At 58.7% G+C, this 17,627-nt stretch overlaps 1 protein-coding gene across 1 annotated transcript in view; it reads left to right on the top strand.

Annotated features, from left to right (window-relative positions):
* The window catches only part of ABCC6 (ATP binding cassette subfamily C member 6), a 52,263-nt gene that overhangs the window by 12,457 nt on the left and 22,179 nt on the right, over window positions 1-17,627 (top strand). Inside the window, exons 7-14 of the mRNA XM_051847488.2 lie at window positions 222-353; window positions 4,518-4,715; window positions 5,780-5,957; window positions 7,680-7,841; window positions 11,850-11,942; window positions 13,941-14,144; window positions 14,713-14,859; window positions 15,072-15,159. Coding sequence (XP_051703448.2) covers window positions 222-353; window positions 4,518-4,715; window positions 5,780-5,957; window positions 7,680-7,841; window positions 11,850-11,942; window positions 13,941-14,144; window positions 14,713-14,859; window positions 15,072-15,159 — 1,202 coding nt within the window. The remainder of the gene's footprint in view (window positions 1-221; window positions 354-4,517; window positions 4,716-5,779; window positions 5,958-7,679; window positions 7,842-11,849; window positions 11,943-13,940; window positions 14,145-14,712; window positions 14,860-15,071; window positions 15,160-17,627) is intronic.

Raw genomic sequence — 17,627 nt, 5'->3', positions numbered from 1 at the left:
GGGTTTCCATGGGATTTAGACAGACATCCTTTGTAAACTGAGGGATGTCCCTCGAATGTTAGGTGGGATTAAGTTAATTGTTCTCACCCCCCACCCCGGGGGAGGGGTGCAGCAGAGGTTCAGAGAGGTAAATGGGCTTCCCCAGGGTCCCACGGCCACCAGGCAGAGCCCCAGCAGGGCCCACGGCAGGAGGAGCTGGGCCCCATGACCCTCTCTTGCAGGCTGGTCTGGAGGGGCTACCGGAAGCTGCTGAGCCCAGAAGACCTGTGGTCGCTTGGAAAAGAAAACTCCTCGGAAGAACTGGTCTCCCGGCTGGAGAGGGAATGGACGAGGCACCGCAGCGTGGCCCAGCGGTGAGTGTGGGGCGGCCAAGAGCTCCATCCACGCCCGTCACTGGGGCCCCATCCAGCCCCTGGCCCTGTCTGGGCTCTGCTTGCTGCTGACTTCACTGCTGGAGAACTACTGGTCAGATCCGGTTCCTCCCAGAGTGCTTTGCAGACCCCAGAGGGCAACTGAGGGGCAGGAGCTCCTGGAGGCCCCCCAGGGGAGGAGACGGGGGAATTGAAGACAGGGTGCAGGGTTGGGTGGGAACTCATTTCTCATCTGTTCAGTGGGGATGTCATTTGTCGCTAGCACAGGACTAGTAGGAGAATGAGAAAAGTAGGGATGAGAAAAGATGAATCAGGAAAAAGAACTTAGCACATTCATCACAAACGCAAGAGCTCACTGCAGGACGTGCAGATCTCTGGAGTTGTCTGCGCTGCATCGCTCTTGTCCTTGGCGGGGCCCTTGAGGCCTGGGAAGTCCCATCTGACAGCATGACCCTGAGGGCGCGCATTCTGCAGAGGCTGTGGCCTCATTGGCCTCACGCCAGTTGCCTCAACTCACTGCACCTCAGCGTTCCAGGGTCCAAACAGACACAAGGGAGTGCGGTGGGCAGGGTAACAAGGCTCTCCATACTCCAGGTTTCTGTGGTGGGGGTCGTAGATGGCCAAATCCCACACTTGAGGACAGACAGAGACAGACAGAGCTGGCCTAGCCTCAGTGTGGCCGGACCTAGGGACAGACACGACATCAGATTCCCTCCTGCCCCTGCCAAGCTCAGCTACGGTCTGTGGGTTCATCTCTCTATAAGGCCTGTCCCTGGTTCCAACGTCCAGATAGAAAATCCCAGGGAAGGCTTCTGATTGGCGCGGCTCAAGTCACGTCCCCATCAGGGGCCAATCCCACGCCCAGGGTGCTGGTCCCATGATTGATCATTCCTTCAGAACCTCACAGGGGAAGGGAGAGGGGGGCTGCTCCCCCAAGGAAGAGGGTAAGGTTTTCTAAAACGGGAAGGTGATGGGGGCAAACCCAAATGGCAACTCACAGCAGGGCCAACAGCTCTGCAATCTGGGCAGGCCTCAACCCAGAGGGCTCTGCGGGCTGCTCCACCCTCTCCCAGCTCCTGGCCTCCCGGCCTGGCCGGTGTGATCAATACACGTCCCCCAACTCTGGGGCCCGAAGGCAGAGCCTTTATGCAGAGCAATTTGAGAACCTACTAAAGGCAAGGGACAGAAGGGAATGGGAAAGGTAGGCTCATACCCACAGTGGTTTTCAGAGCCAGCTGATTACAGAGAGAGAGAGAGAGAGAGAGAGAGAGAGAGAGAGAGAGAGAGAGAACTTTGGTCTGATATATTGTGCAACCCCTTGCAGGGCAGAGAGGAGGTCATCTGAGGTCACAGCCCAGCTGCCCGCTGGCCAAGTGAGGGTCACATAGTAGGCTTGGCCCCATCCTGCTTTGTTTTAGTGAGTTGTTCATAACTAACTTTGGACCTACCCCATAAACCCCTGGAATTCTGTTCTCTCACTCTCTCTAGCTCTGATTTAGTTATTTATTTGAAAAGCAGAGTGACAGAGAAAGGGGGGGAGAGAGAGAGAGAGAGAGATTGATCTTCCATCTGCTGGTTCACTCCCCAAATGTCTGCAACAGCCAGGACTGGGCCAAGCTCAAGCCAAGATTCAGGAACTCCATCTGGGTCTCCCACATAGGCTGCAGGGGCCCAAGGACTTGGGCCATCTTCCACTGCCTTCCCAGGTGCATTAGCAGGGAACTGGAATGGAAATAGAACTGCCAGGACCGAAACCAGTGCCCCAACATGGGATGCTGTTGCCGCAGGTGGTGGCTTAACCTGCTACGCCACCACGCCTGCCTCTCTGGTCCCTCCGAAAGTGGGTCGGGTAGCCCCGCACAGCCCTGCATGCAACAGGAGCTGGGTGCAGGCTGGGCCACTGGACAGGACATGTGCTGTCGGGTGGGCCATGCTCTCCACTGCTAAGCATTTGTGGGCCCTGCACTAAATGGCTTACCATCCCAAAAGCAGATGCCAAACTGGAGGTTTTCCTGGATGGGAGTCAGACTCACTGGAGAGGGAAAACTTACAGAGGTGACACTCACTGGCTCAGACTGGGACAAACAATGGAAGCCGACATGAGCAACGCATCTAGCCTGAGAGAGGCCATCACTGGCATCTCCTCCCTCGCCCCGTGTTGCAGATGCAAACACTGAGGCTCTGAAGAGAGGAGACAGAGAGATCTTCCATTTGCTGGTTCACTCCTCAAATGGCCACAGTAGCCAGGGCTGGGTCAGGTCAAAGCCAGGAGCTTTATCCGGGTCTCCCCAATGGGTGGCAGAGACCCAAGCACTTGGGCCATCTTCCACTGCCTTCCCAGGTGCATTAGCAGGGAGCTGGAGCAGAAGCAGGGCAGCCGGGAGTCAAACGGTGCTCCGACATGGGATGCCCATGTTGCAGGTAGAGGCTTAACCCACTGACGCCAGCCCCAGTGCCAGTGTCCCTGTTAGGCCCTGTGCATGCCCTACTCCATCTGTTTCTCCTGTTCACTGCACAGGTATTTATTGAGCTCCTACTGTGTTCAGGAGGCAGAAGCAAGGTGTCCACCCACCTGGAGTGCTAAAGAGACAAACAAGGAAGGTGTGGGGAGAGATGGCGTGGCTGAGAAGGCCACAAACCAAAAGGCCAGACCACACAGGGACAGTGGCCAGGGATAGCCTCTGCCTGGAGTGACGTCCTTTGGGCATTTGAGATCCAAATCCTGAAACATTTGTGAGTGGCGAGCCACACGGGTGCAGCGACACAAGTCTGAGTACAGCCCTGCCCAGATGCTGAACCAAACAGCAAGCCAGCCAGGGAGGAGGGGCAGGGCCCCTGGCCTTGGCCTTGCTGACTACATGCGGCCCCTCACCTCTCTAAAGCTTTTTCTTTTTCTTTTTTTTTTTTTTCTTTTTTTATGATGGGGGTCCCTGGTACACGAGGAGACACTGTGTGAGCTGTGGGTTCAGATCTGGGCTCAGCAGCCCTGCCCTCACTGTGTGAGCCCTGACAGCTGTCCCCACTTGTAATGGCCTCAGTGCCCTGCTGGGTCACACTGGGTCACACAGTGCCTGCCTGGCCAGGAGGTTCAGGAACCCAGGCCACAGATGTGTAAACAGGGGTCGAGATGATCGGGGACCTCGAGGGCTGTCAGAGCCAGAAGGGACTCACACACACAGAGGGGGCACCGCCTGCCTGGGGCCACACAGCACCAGGGGCGACAGCTACCACATTCCCCCAGCCTCCCCCAATCTCCTCTCCCTCCCTTAGCTCTGCCCTCGGCCCCAATTATGGCCAAATCTGGGCATGAGCTACCACCTGTGGTTTCACCCAGGGCTGGTGTGCTGGGCCCAGGGACATCAGCTGAGATTCTAAACCAGTTCTCCACCGGTTCAAACCACTGATGGGTTGGCCAGCTGGGGTCCGACCCTCTCCAGGGAGGCAACACGATGGACCAAAAACTGCATGGGGTGGGGGTGGGGGGGTGGGGGGGCAGGCATGCGGCTCGGTGGCTGAGCAGCTACTTGGGATGCCCACATCCCATATGTGTGTGTCTAGGCTCCAGTCCCAGCCGTGCCCCGGATTCCAGCTTCCTGCTAGTGTGCACCCTGAGAGGCAGCAGGTCACGGCTCAAGTAGTCGGGTCCCTGCCACTCACATGAGAGATTCAAGTTGAATTCTAGGCTCCAGGTTCAGCCCAACCCAACCCTGGCTACTGCGGGCACTGGGGAGTGAACAAGCAGATGAAAGATCTCTCCCTCCCTCCCTCCCTCCCTCCGATCATGGGCTCTGGAGGCAGAGAGTTGAGATCAAATCCCATTTCTTGGACTTCTCAGCTCTGTGCCCTTAGACAATGTCATCCCTCTGAGCCTCAGGTTTCTCATCTGTGAAATGGGAGCAACACTTGGCTTGCAGAGTTCTTAGAAGGACTGAGGAGTCCCTGGCATGTGGCACACAGTGGTGCCTAATGCGTGTGCATCCCTACCATTGCCTATGAAGCCTAGGGCTGCCCTCTGGCCTCCCCTCCCCCCACCCTGACCCTCTGGTCTATAAAAAGCAACAGGTGAGGGAGGTGACTGGGTCCCCACCCACTCCAGGTGGCTGAGAGCCTAAGGCAGGACTTGGAGCCGTGTCTCTCTTTCCTAAGGCGCACCAAGGCTCTCGGCGGGAAAGGGGGCAGCAGCGCGGAGGCCCCGGAGACGGAGGCCTTGCTGCAGCCGGCAGGGCTCCCGCGGGGCCCGCTGCTCAGAGCCATCTGGCAGGTGTTCCACTCCACCTTCCTCCTGGGCACCCTCAGCCTTGTCATCAGTGACGTCTTCAGATTTGCTGTCCCCAAGCTCCTCAGGTGAGTGCAGGCCTTGCTGAGGCTGGGGGTCTCTGCCTCAGCCTGTGTACCCCACGCTCAGGACACCAGGGGTGGGTGAGCGAGGGCCCAGCCCTGGGGAGGGCAGGTGAGCGAGCCCTCGCCTGACTGTAAGTTAGCTTTTGCTGCCCAACACAACACCCTCAGAGTGAGAGGCTTATGTCCACGGGGGTTTATTTAGCTCATGATAAGGGAGGTCATCAGTTCAGGCTGGGCTCAGCTGGGCGGCTCTTAGCCTCTCGGCCGGGGTTGCTGCCGGGTCTGTGGCCTGCTGCCAGGTTGGCTGGAGGCAGGCTCGCCCAACGTGGTCTCCACCTGGACTGCCCGGCCCTGTGGTGCGTGGCTCCCGTAGTCCAGAAGGCGGCTCAGCTGGCTCTCAAGGCCGCCCGGCAGGGTTTCTGAGAGATGGGGCAGAAGCGGCAGTTTGTTTCGCAGTCCGGGCTCAGAGCTGCCCGGGGTTACCTCCACCCTGCCCAGCTGGCCAAAGCTGTTGCATGGCCTAGTCTAGATTCAGGGGGTGGAGAATCCACCTGCCATGCAGCACCATGGAGTGCGTACAACAGAAACTCGCTTCCTCAGAGTCCTGGAGACTGAGGTCCAAGATCCCAGTGTCAGCGGGGCCAGGTTCTTTTGAGGCCTCTGGCTCTGGCCTGCAGACAGCCACCTGCTCGCTGTGTCCTCTCCTGGTCTTGTCTGCGTGCACACGGCGCACCCCTGGGGTCTCCTCCTGTGTCTGAATTTCCTCCTGTGCTAAGAGCACCAGCTAGAAGTAGTGGCCACTGTAACAGCTTCAGCTTAAATTACCTCGTGCAAATGGTCACGCACAGGTGCCTGGGCTTCAGTAGGGGAATTTTGTGGGCATGAAAACTCCACCCCTCCATCAGAGGGGTGGGAAGTCCCATTGAATTGGAGAGGGGATAGCAGGGTGGGGGTGGGGGACGCAACTGCAGCCATTTGGGCAAAGCTGACACCCACCTGGCAGCACCGGGGGCGGCTCCTCCCACCAGCTCGAGCTCTCTGCCCCCGCCCCCTTCTCTCCGCTCAAGCCTGTTTCTGGAGTTTGTCGGTGAGCCTGAGCTCCCGGCTTGGAAGGGCTACGTCCTCGCCGTGCTGATGTTCCTTGCCGCCTGCCTGCAGACGCTGTTCGAGCAGCACTCCATGTTCCAGGTCAAGGTGCTGCAGATGAGGCTACGGACGGCTCTCACGGGCCTGGTCTACAGAAAGGTGAGGCCCGGGAGCAGGTGCAGGCCCTATCCTGCCTCGCCTTGGAGGTGATGTCCCTGGGCTGCTAAAGGTGCCCGCAGGCCAGGGAGGACACACACTCACACGGCACTCTGCCCGCCTTTATTTTTTCTGTAAGGCCCTGCGTGATCTGACCCTGATTGCTCTCTGACCTCATCACCCACTGTCTTGTTGTCCCAGGCTCAGCACAGCGGGGACGGGCCAGGGGCGCTCATCCTGTGTTGGGAGTCCAATGCCTCCTCTAACAGGAGGACCCCTGGCCATTGCTCGGCCCACCCACCGGGGCTGCCTTTGACCTCCTGTTGGAGTCACAGCGTCTGTCTCCTCGCTGAGCTGCCCCTGCAGGAGGCGTTATGAAGTCTCGGTGGATTCTCGGGTGCCCACGGCCTGCTCAGCGCACAGTGGGAGCTTTTTAAGGACTCGCTGAGTGGGGAATTTGTAACTGAGCTCTTCCTAGCTCACTCCTCTCACCAACAGAGAGTAACTACACATGCAGCATAGCATCCAACCCGCTGGAAGGGGTCCCCTGGGACCCCAGGATCCAGCCCCACGTGAGGCTGTCAGGCACATAAACGGCCAGGGGAGGGGGGGCCTGACACCCCCTGTAGCCGATGCTAGGCCTCAGTGGTCCTGGATTCCAATCCTGGCTGTCACTTCCCGAGCCCTGTGACTTTGGACCGCTTGCTTTATGCCTCTGTGCCTCAGTTTGTTTCCCTGTAAAATGGGGTTAATACTGTGTAGTTCACGGATTCCACTCTTGGTTTTTCCTACCTTTGGTCACTTCTGAAATCGGGATGTGTGTCTCTGTGTCTGAATTTAGTTGGGGAAGGATAGTCTTGCTGCAGACCAACCCCCAGTCTAGCTGGGGGTGTGGGTGTAGAACCCCCGGGACGCCAATCACAGATGTCTAGGAGGGGCGGAAGGAAGTAGGTGTTACTGCAGAGCAAGGAGCCGGGCAGCTGTGGCTTCCTTCCCAGACTCCCAGAGGGGTTAGAGGTGAAGCTCAGAGCGATTGAAGCTGTGGCTGGGAGGGGTGTGGTCAGCTCGTGTCCACCTTTCTGGTTGGTCAGTGGTGCCCGTGACCTTTCTGGGATTGCTTGGGGGGTGCCAGGCTTGTTAAGAGAATTTTTATGATGGCTGGAGGTGGGGGCGGGGATGGGGGGCGCCAGGTGGTCATTGCCTTCTGCTCCACACATGGGTTTCCCTGAATAACCCCCAGCTGGGTTGTTTCTTTTGGAGACCTCGAGTCTGGTGATTGGAAGTTAGGCCTGCTGGACCCCGCCCTCAGTTCTGTGAGGGTACCTGGGGCTAAGGGGACAGACGCGGGCCTGGGCCTCCTACACTGGAGGAGTCTGGGATGCGGACTCTGTTTCCTTAGCCATATGGAGGCAGAGCTGTCCCCATGGGGCATTAGACCGACAGGTGTGTGGCAGTGCCTGAATCATGGTTGCCACGGGAGGACGCTGCCCCTGACCCCAGCACATACGTGAGGTTCAGTCATGTGCAGCTGGCTAGTGCCTGACCTCGCACTGGTCCCAGTGCGGTGTGTCATGGGCTTCGGGGGCTCCTGCTCATCCTCTCCCAGGACCCTCGTGACAGCCCCAAGAGATTGGCTCACGGAAGAGCCCCTGGCCCACCGCGCGGAGGTGCAGACTGAATGGCCTTTCTCAGCCGGGCTCCTGCTGTCCTTCACCCCCTGCCCAGGTCCTGGCACTGTCCAGCGGCTCCAGAAAGGCCACTGCAGTGGGCGACGTGGTCAATCTGGTGTCCGTGGACGTGCAGCGGCTGACCGACAGCATCCTCTACCTCAACGGGCTGTGGCTGCCGCTAGTCTGGATCGTCATCTGCTTTGTCTACCTCTGGCAGGTACGCGGGGCCCGCCTGGGGGGCACCTCCTCCTGCTCCCCCTCCCATAGTCCTGTCCCTGCCTGCACACTGGGCTGGTGTCATAGGAAAAGGCCTAGACTAGGATGACTTCTAGACCTTGGGCGACAGGCTCGCCCCCTGGGCCTCAGTATCTCTCCCCTATAGAATGACGATGGTGCTAGCTTTTGGCAGGTGCATGTTCCAGGTGCCCTGGCTGAGGCTGAGGGGTGTGCAGGCATTGCCAGCACCAGCAGCAACAGCAACCATAAAACCAGCCAAGGACAGCCGGGGGGGCGGGGTGGAGACATTGCCACGGACTGTCCAAGAAGCCCAAGGTGGCTGTGAGGCCAGGACCCTGGAACTTGTCCTAAGTCCCATGGACAGTGGGCAGGATTTTCTGTTCTTATTGAGTGGTAGTCGCTGTTTTAGGACTCGCTGCATTCAGATCCTGCGCTGACCACTTACAGGTGGTCAGATGGTGATTGCTCCCCATGATGGTCCTATGTACCGCCGGAGATGAACTGGGCACATGGGGCGGGCCCCAGGCAGGCCTCTTCCTCCCTCCCTTCCTCCCTCCCTCCCCGGCACCCAACATCTGAAGCATTTAAGTGTTATTGTTGTGCGTCTGTGTGTTTTAAGATGTATTTATTTATTTATTTGAAAGAGTTAGAGGAGAAGCAGAGAGAGGTCTTTTATCTGCTGGTTCACTCCCCAGATGGCCACAATGGCCAGAGATGTGCCAATACGAAGCCAGCAGCTTCTTCCAGGTCTCCCACAAGGGTGCAGGGGCCCAAGGACTTGGGCCATCTTCAACTGCTTTCCCAGGCCATAGCAGAGAGCTGGATCGAAAGTGGAGCAGCTGGGACTCGAACCGGTGCCCATATGGAATGCTGGCACTTCAGGTGGTGGCTTTACCTGCTATGCCACAGTGCCGGCCAGAGCTGGGCTGATCCAAAGCCAGGAACCAGGAGCTTTTTCCAGGTCTCCCACATGGGTGCAGGGGCCCAAGGACTTGGGCCATCTTCCAGTGCTTTCCCAGGCCATAGCAGAGAGCTAGATCAGAAGAGGAGCAGCCAGCATCTGGAGTTTTTCCCCCAGTATCTACATATCTGTAGTGAGAGATCCTAGGGATGGAATTTGCAAGTCTGAATGCAAAATCCACATGTGTTCCCTGTACTCTTGATGAGCATAGCCTGATGGGGGTGCTACACAAGATTCTCAAGTGGGTCTGTGTATGGTTTTTTTTTTTTTTTTTTTTTTTTTTTTTTTTGACAGAGTGGATAGTGAGAGAGAGAGAAAGGTCTTCCTTTGCCGTTGGTTCACCCTCCAATGGCCGCCACGGCTGGCACGCTGTAGCCGGTGCACCACGCTGATCCAAAGGCAGGAGCCAGGTGCTTCTCCTGGTCTCCCATGGGGTGCAGAGCCCAAGCACTGGGGCCACCCTCCACTGCACTCCCTGGCCACAGCAGAGAGCTGGCCTGGAAGAGGGGCAACCGGGACAGAATCCGTCGCCCCGACCGGGACTAGAACCCGGTGTGCCGGCGCCACAAGGTGGAGGATTAGCCTAGTGAGCCGCGGCGCCGGCCCTGTGTATGTTTTTAAAAGATGGCTTTACTGGCCGGCGCCGCGGCTCACTAGGCTAATCCTCCGCCTTGTGGCGCCGGCACACCGGGTTCTAGTCCCGGTCGGGGCGCTGGATTCTGTCCCGGTTGCCCCTCTTCCAGGCCAGCCCTCTGCTGTGGCCAGGGAGTGCAGTGGAGGATGGCCCAGGTGCTTGGGCCCTGCACCCCATGGGAGACCAGGAAAAGCACCTGGCTCCTGGCTCCTGCCATCGGATCAGCGCGGTGCGCCGGCCGCAGCGCGCTGACCGCGGCGGCCATTGGAGGGTAAACCAACGGCAAAGGAAGACCTTTCTCTCTGTCTCTCTCTCTCACTGTCCACTCTGCCTGTCAAAAAAAAAAAAAAAAAAAAAAAAAAGATGGCTTTACTTGAGAGAGTTCAAAAGAGAGGAGAGACCGAGAGCTTCCATCTTCTGGTCCACTCCCCCGGATGGCTGCAATAGCCAAGCTAAAGCCAGGGGCTTCTGGGTCTCCCACGTGGGTGCAGGGGCCCAAACACTTGGGCCATCTTCTGCTGCTTTCCCAGTGCATTAGCAGAGAGCCGGATCACAAATAGAGCAGCTGGGACATTGAACTGGTGCCCATGTGGGCAGAGGCTCTACTGGCTACGCCACAATGCCAGCCCCCTGAGTCGGTGTTTTGGCTGTGACCTTTCCACTTGGGGTTCAAGGAGTTGTGGGTCTTGGGGCATTCAGGTTTTCAGAGGAGGGAGGTCAGCATGTGCGCGTGGAGCTCTGAGAGCAGCGGGCAGCACACAGCTGGGCTCTGCTCTTTGCTGGGATGAGTGGGAATCGTGCAGGGGGCGAGGTCACTGCAGCCATGCTCCAGGGGCGGGGCCCTGGGTCCTCCATGTAGGCCCAGAGGATGGCTACGCTAGAATCCGGGGCATCGGGATCTCTCTTGCTGTCACTCAGCTCTGCCCTGGGTGCATAGAAGCAGCCCGAGGCCACACCAAGCGGGCTCGACAGCGTTCCAACAAAACTGCAGGTGTAGACACTGTACTTTGAACTTCACAGTTCAAATACAGAAGCCACTGAAAATCGTTGCATAGCAGTGGGCAGTACAGAAAGACGGACAGGTCTCGCCCACGGGCTGTGGCTGTCAGACCCTGGGTGGGTGAGTCGGTGGCACGCGGACGGGAGTGAGCACTGGATACTCCAAGGTGCCGTCTTGTGTGGGTGCTTGTCATGCTACTGCATCGTGCGTGGGGCTGGGAGCTTCAGTGACTCGCCTGGTGTGCCAGGGCTTTGCACGCAGTTGGCGCTAGCAAGTAGACACAGGGTCCGAGCAGTGCCTCATGTGTAATGCGTAGATGTAATCTGCTATTGGGAAGAGGGAGAAAGGAGGATGAAGTTGAGGGCGGTAGAGCAGGTAGACCCATGGTCCAGGTTGATTAAAATCAGATGAGGCTAATAAGGTACCTGCAGATAACACCGGTGGTTTTCGCTGTGCCCCCTTCCCGCCTCTTGGAGGATGATCCCTAACATCACGGTGAGATCTCTGCTGATGAAGACCCCAGCATTGTTGCTACAGTTAAAGGATCCCGCCCTTACCTGCCCTTACCTTGGGTGGCCCTCGAGTATTTTGGCCAGTGTTTCCCTTCTGAGCACTTCTGGGCCACTAGGTGGCGCCAAAGCTGCAGAAATGAAACTGGCTGGGTCGGTTCCCAGGTTCAGGTTTGTGTTCTTGGGGGCAGGGAGGGGAAACTGAAGCCCCCCAGACAGGAAATGGGGTGGGGCTCATCTACAGAACGGGTCTAGATGACCTCTAGAGAGGATTCTCAAAGTCACTTCACCCAGATAATAAAGCCAAAGTGCAGAGGGACAGAAACTATCCCCAAGTCACAGAGCTGGGGGAAGGTGCCGGAAAAGACTCCGCACACCCACTGATAGTGAGTTTCACATGACCTCGCCATTTCTTAGCATAAGTATGTCCCCAGTTGCATGGGATATACTTATACTAAAAATCCATACGTTTCTTACCTAAAGTTCCAAGTCAGCTGGGTGCCCCATATGGTCTCTTGCTGAGTGAGACCCCTTCCTGAGGGGCACAGTGGGGACTGGAACAGACCCTCAGAATGGCTCTGTGGGCATTCCTATTTCCCAGAGTGGGGAGCTGCAGCTTAGGGAAGGTCAGTGCAGTGCCCAAGTCCATACCACAGTGCGACAGTGGGGATTTGAACCCGGCTGCTGCTCCCAGATGACTTGATGTGGCCATTGAGGCCAGGAACACCCCTCCCTGCCCCGCCTTGGATGTGGACCCCTCCCTGATGTGGAGGGACCCCTGGCGGCTGCCCTCATCAGCTTCCCTGGCACCCCTGCCTTAGTCCCTGGGGCTCGGCAGCCAGGCTCCCGGGCGCCTCATGATGTCCTGTGCCCTCTGTCCCCAGCTTCTGGGCCCCTCTGCGCTCAGCGCCATTGCTGTCTTCCTGGGCCTCCTGCCTCTAAATTTCCTCATCACCAAGAAGAGGAACCACTATCAGGTTTGGCGTTGGGGGAAGGGGCACTGCAGGCCAGGGGTGCAGAGGAACCCGCGGGGCCTGGGCTGTGCTGGAGATGGTGGGGGGATGGGTGGCAGGAGGCCTGGGCCAGCCTGAGTCTGCCCACGGCTTGGGCCCTGAGTCCCCTCTGGGGATGCCGCCTCCATCCTGAATCCAGCGTTTAGGCCACAACCCAGGGTCCACCTTCTTTTTTTAAAAAAAAAAGTTTTCTTTAAATGTTGAAAAGTGTATTTAGTTTGTGTGTATTTGAAAGGCAGAGAGACAGAGATGGAGAGATCTTCCATCTGCTGGTTCACTCCCCAAATGCCTGCAGCAGACAGGGCTGGGCGGGGCCAAAGTTGTGAGCCCAGGACTCCATCCAGGTCTCCCACGTGGATGACAAGGACCTGACTACCTGTGCTGTCACCACTGCCCCCAAAGTCTAGAAGTTAGGATGCGGAACAGGGCCAAGCCTCAGATGCAGGATCTCGGGGCTGAGCCAATGCCCGCCCACCCAGCTCCGCTTCCATCTGTCTGTCCATCAGCAGATGTGGCCAACATCGCCATCCAGATACATCCAGACCTGGGAGACCAACCCGGTCCCACCCCTCCTGAGCTCAGGCCATGCAGCCCCCGCCTCCCAGCATCAATACCAAAGCCCTGCAGTGGCCATGACCACAGGGTCCTGGCCTTGTGCTCACGTGGCCGCCCCATCCCCCTGCACGGGCCCCCGTCACCCTCCAGCCATCTGATGCTCCCACCTCTGGCTTCATCCCCGCTGTCCCCTCGACTGGGACCTCGCTCATCCCTGAACCCCCCACCCCCGTGTCCCCTCCTGCCCCTTCCCGCCCCCTCCCTGCCATGGTGACGGTGCAGCAGCAGCAGCACCTGCCCCTCCAGCCCAGGGGCTCCATTTCTTTTGCCTGTGCTGGCTTCTGTTTCGGAGACAGGAACAGAGACGGCTTCCCTCTCCCAGGGCTCTCCCCAGACGCCCACGATGGCTAGGAGCTGGGAACTCCTGTCCAGGTCTCCCACATAGAGGGGCAGGGGCCCAACTGCTTGAGCCATCACCCCTGCCTCTCAGGGTCTGCATCACAGGACGTTGGAGTCAGGACTCAGAGCTGGGATGCAAGCTGCCCACGCCCTCCTGGTCTGATCTTGCCCATGGCGGTGTTCTGTCTTGCCAGCCAGGCACCGAGCACTGGGGCACAGCTGTCTTGTTCTCACCAGACCCGAAGCTTCCTGGCAGTGGGAGTCACTCACGGCGGCGGACTCTGGGTTTAGAGCAGCGCTTGGCGCCCAGGGGGAGCCCGCTGTGTATCTGAACCCAGGAGATGACAGGGAGGTGATTGGTGCTGTCTTCGCCACCCCAGCCACCTGTCACCTGCTGTTGCTCCAGCCTCTCCTGCAGCCCCCGGTGGGGCCTTCTCCACATGGCCGTCCCCCGACAGTGCCCCTCAGTGGTGAAACTCGGGAGACCCCAGTCTCCCCACCTGACCCTGAGTCCCAGTGTGATTCAGCAGCAACACACACACACACACACACACACACACACCCTGGGTGCTGCCTTCTCACACTGTACCTTGTGTCTAGGTCTTTCCTGCCCCAGTGTTCCCCACCCCAACTTTCCCACCTGCACCCAACTCATCATTGAAGACGCAGCTCAGGCATCACCCCCACCTCCAGGGAGCCTTCCTGGTGGCACCACACCAAGGCTGGCTCAGGCCTCTGTCTCCTAGGAGCTCTGTGGGGGGTGTTGTCCCATGTGATGAAGACAGAGGTGGGGCCGAAGGAGGAGGCTCCTGCAGCACCTGGGCAGGAGATCGGTGGTGGCCTGGGTTTGGATCAGGACGGTGGGTCAGAGAGGCTGATGGGAGCAGAGAGATGCAGGATGAGCCTGGGGGCGGGGTTCGCTGCAGCGTGGATGGGGTTGGGGGTGCAGGGAAGGAGAAGTCGAGGCTTGACTCTGTCCTCTCCTCTACCCCTTCTCCCCTCCCCCAGGAGCAGCAGATGAGGCACAAGGACTCGCGGGCGCGGCTCACGGGCGCCATGCTCAGGAACGCCAGGACCATCAAGTTCCTGGGCTGGGAGGAGGCCTCCATGCAGCGCGTCCTGCACGTCCGGGGCCAGGAGCTGGGCGCCCTCAGGACCTCCGGCCTCCTCTTCTCCGTGTCCCTGGTGTCCTTCCAAGCGTCCACATTTCTGGTGACCGCTGAGCACGGGCCGGGGGAGGGGGCGCCCTGATCCTACCACCCGTCCATCAGCACGTCCCGTGTCGCGTTTGCTGCTGCTGCCTCCGTTCCCGCGGGAAGGAAGACAGCAGGGAAGCCTCTTCCCTAGAGCTCGGGCATCTAAAACCAGAGCTTCCACCCACGGGGCGGGGCTGGGAGTGCGGGGAGCTCCAGGCGGGGTCTGCGTTGCAGCCCACAGCCCCAACCTCCTCCAACTCGCCCCACGGTCGGTTGCCAGCAGAGCCTCCCTCATCACGGCTTTGGCCTCAGTCAGCACATCTACAGTGTCTCTGCCCTTAGCTCTGGAGGCGCTGGCACGTGGCCTTAAGCCACATCTGTGTGCACAGGGATCTGACACCACAGAGCCACCGGCTGTGACTGCAGATGGCCCCAGTGCCATGGCTTAGAACCAGCAGGGCCCCCCGAAAGGATCCTGGGGGTCACCTCTGCACCAGGCAGCCATCACTCCGAGGGAGGTGCACAGGGAGGAGCACCCACGCCCTCCCGGCCTGGCCTCACCGTCCCCTCCCTGTGTCTCCCAGGTGGCTCTGGTCGTGTTCGCCGTCCACACCCTGGTGGCCGAGGACAGCGCCATGGACGCGGAGAAAGCCTTCGTGACCCTCACCGTCCTCAGCATCCTCAACAAGGCCCAGGCCTTCCTGCCGTTCTCCGCCCACTCGGTCATGCAGGTGAGAAGGGCGGGGTGCGCTGGGCTCCGCCCACGCCGTCAGTCCGTCTGCCAAGGGGGCGGCGCCGCGGGGCAGGGGTCTGGGCTAAGCTGCTGTCAATCACGAGGCCCTGCGGGCGCGGGCTGGAGCAGTTTTGCTTGTCTAACACGGAGGTGGGAAGCTGCCGTCGAGGCTCCCAAAGCATCAGTCCTTTGTTCCTCTGGTGTCACCAGGCCCGGGTGTCCCTTGACCGTCTGGCTGCCTTCCTGTGTCTGCGCGAAGTGGACCCTGGTGCGGTGGCCCTGAGTCCCTCCCGGTGCTGTGAGTGTCTGGCAGGCGTGGCCTGGGGGGCGGGGACGTGGGGGCGAGGCTGTGAGTGCGGCCGCAAGTCCTGAGCTCCCCAGCTGTCAGGATACTGGCAGCATGTTCTCCCCTCGGGCGGGGGAGCCCAGGCCCTTCACCGAGTGCGGGCACCAGTTGCTGCTTAGCTGGGCTTCTTCCCTGGCCCTGTGGTGCTGACTGCTGCAGTGGGACCCCCACCTCCCACCTCCCACCCCCAGTGACTCAAAACCTGCCCCCTCGTGATGGAGCCATCTGGTCAACCTGGTAGTGCTGAAATGCCCAGGCTGAAGCTGCGGAGGACCCAGGTCCATATGCCAGCCCTAGCATTGACTAAGCTGAGTGACCTTGGAGAGCACCTCTCCCTGAGTCTCAGTATTCCTGTCTGTAAGATGGGCATGGTGAGCCCACAGCACCAGCTGCCTGGAGTTGTGAGGATTAGGTGAGTTCATACAGGTGCCACACACAGAGCAGGGGTCTGGCTCAGTGGGTTAGGCTGCCATTGAGCAACCTGCATCCTGTGTGGGAGCGCTCGGATTCCAGTCCTAGCTCTGCTTTCCAATCCAGCTTCCAGCTGTTGCACACCCTGGGAGGTAGCAGGTGATGGCTCAAGTGCTCAGGTCCTTGTTAGCCCCATGAGAGATCCAGATTGAGTTCCAGGCTCCTCATTTGATGCAGGAATTTAGGGAGCACACCAGTGGACAGGAGGTTCATCTGCCTCTTTCAGTCTTTAAAATAAAATTATTTTCTTGGGGCTGGCATTATGGCACAGTAGGTTAAGCCACTGCTTGTGACACTGGCATCCCATATGGGTGCTCATTCATGACCCTGCTGCTCCACTTCTGATCCAGCTCCCTGCTAATGCAACTGGGGAAACAGTGGGAGATAGCCCCTGCCAACGTGTGAAAGACCCAGATGGAGTTCTGGGCTCCTGGCTTCAGCTTGGACCAGTACCAGCTATTGTAGCCATCCCAGGAGTGAACCAGCAGATGGAAGATCTAAACAGCTGGTTCTCAGTGTGTGCTAGTTAGTATGGTCGTCATCAAGGATTAAACAAACCCAGATATCAGGAAAGCGGCCTTGAAGTGACCCAGAATTGGTGTTTCTGAGAAAGCTCACAACTGGTACCCTCTTAGCTGCACGGCTTTGTTCCGCTGCATTGTTGTGATCGGGGGCTCAGGCAGGTCTTGCATCCAAATGTGGGGCAGCCCTGGGCACTGACTTTGCCCCCTGTGTCCCCAGGGTTCCCACCTGCCAGTGGGACTCATGCCCAGCTGTGCCAGAGAACCTGAGGGCCACACAAAGCCAGTGCCTGGCTCCTGGGAGCCGAGGGTCCATGACAGCTGTGCCATTGTCCCCATGGGGGGACCATGTGCATCCTCAACCAGAGGCGCAGTTGTTGTTTGAGCTGCGAGTCGGATGCACGTGGTCACCTGCCACACTCATTCACTGCCCCCACTCACCTGCACCAAAGCTTGTAAGAACAAGGTTGGTGCGGACGCTGACAGCAACCACACCCTGTGCCGGCATAGAACAATAAAAGCTGTGTCCTTAGACACTCACCGACCCTTGTACAACATGGGGAGGTGCCTCTGCCACCTACCCATTATACAGATGGGGAGACAGAGGCAGAGGAAAATCCCCACACTTCAGGTTAAGAAAGGACGAGTCCTGAGAACAGAGCGGCCAAATTAACAAGAATACGGGACTCGCCATTTGTCGCTCCCCCTCTTCATGGAGGAACGACACAGGACCCTGCGTTGTTCTTTTGTCTGCTCGGCCCTCCCCAGGTTTGCTGCTGGTTCTTCCCGGGTTGGCTACCGTCCCTTCCACCTCCGTGGAAGGGCGGTTCCCCCTGACACTTTCCCCACTTCCGCAGGGGAGCGGCACACCGCCGGCCGGCTCTCTCGGGGGCTGCTCAGGTGTTCCTTCAGATAGATGTTCCTGGTGCATGTTGTCTCTCTCCTCCTTTATAGTCCTCTTCCACCAATCCCAACTCGGCTGCCCACACGCCGAGTACGCTGCTCTCCTCCAATCAGGAGCAGGTCCTGCTGTTTATTGGTTGAACTGGAGGCAGCTGTGTAGAAGTTGTTACTCCCTTCTCAGTGCCATATTGTGGGAGAGCAGATGCATAGAATAAGTCTTAATTCCAGTAACTTAGTCTAGTCCGAGTTGCTCCCAGTTGCTCCCCACAGCCATTACATTTGAATTTCAGCTAAACGGAATTCTAAGATTTAAATTTACTTTGTTTGAAAAGGGGGCATGGGAGAGAGACATCTCCCATCTGCTGGTTCACTCCCTGAATACTTGCAAGCCGGGAGCCTGGCATTTAGCCTAGGTCTTCCATGTGGATAGGAGAGACCCCAAGAACTTGAACTATCACCCACTGCCTCCCAGGTGCACACCAGCAGGAAACTGGATGAGGAGCAGAGCCGGGGCTCGGGCCAGGC

Source organism: Oryctolagus cuniculus, chromosome 19, assembly GCF_964237555.1.
Source record: "Oryctolagus cuniculus chromosome 19, mOryCun1.1, whole genome shotgun sequence".
NCBI lineage: Eukaryota > Metazoa > Chordata > Mammalia > Lagomorpha > Leporidae > Oryctolagus > Oryctolagus cuniculus.
The sequence above is the reverse complement of the archived record's forward strand: the minus strand, read 5'-3'. Positions and strand labels throughout refer to the sequence as shown.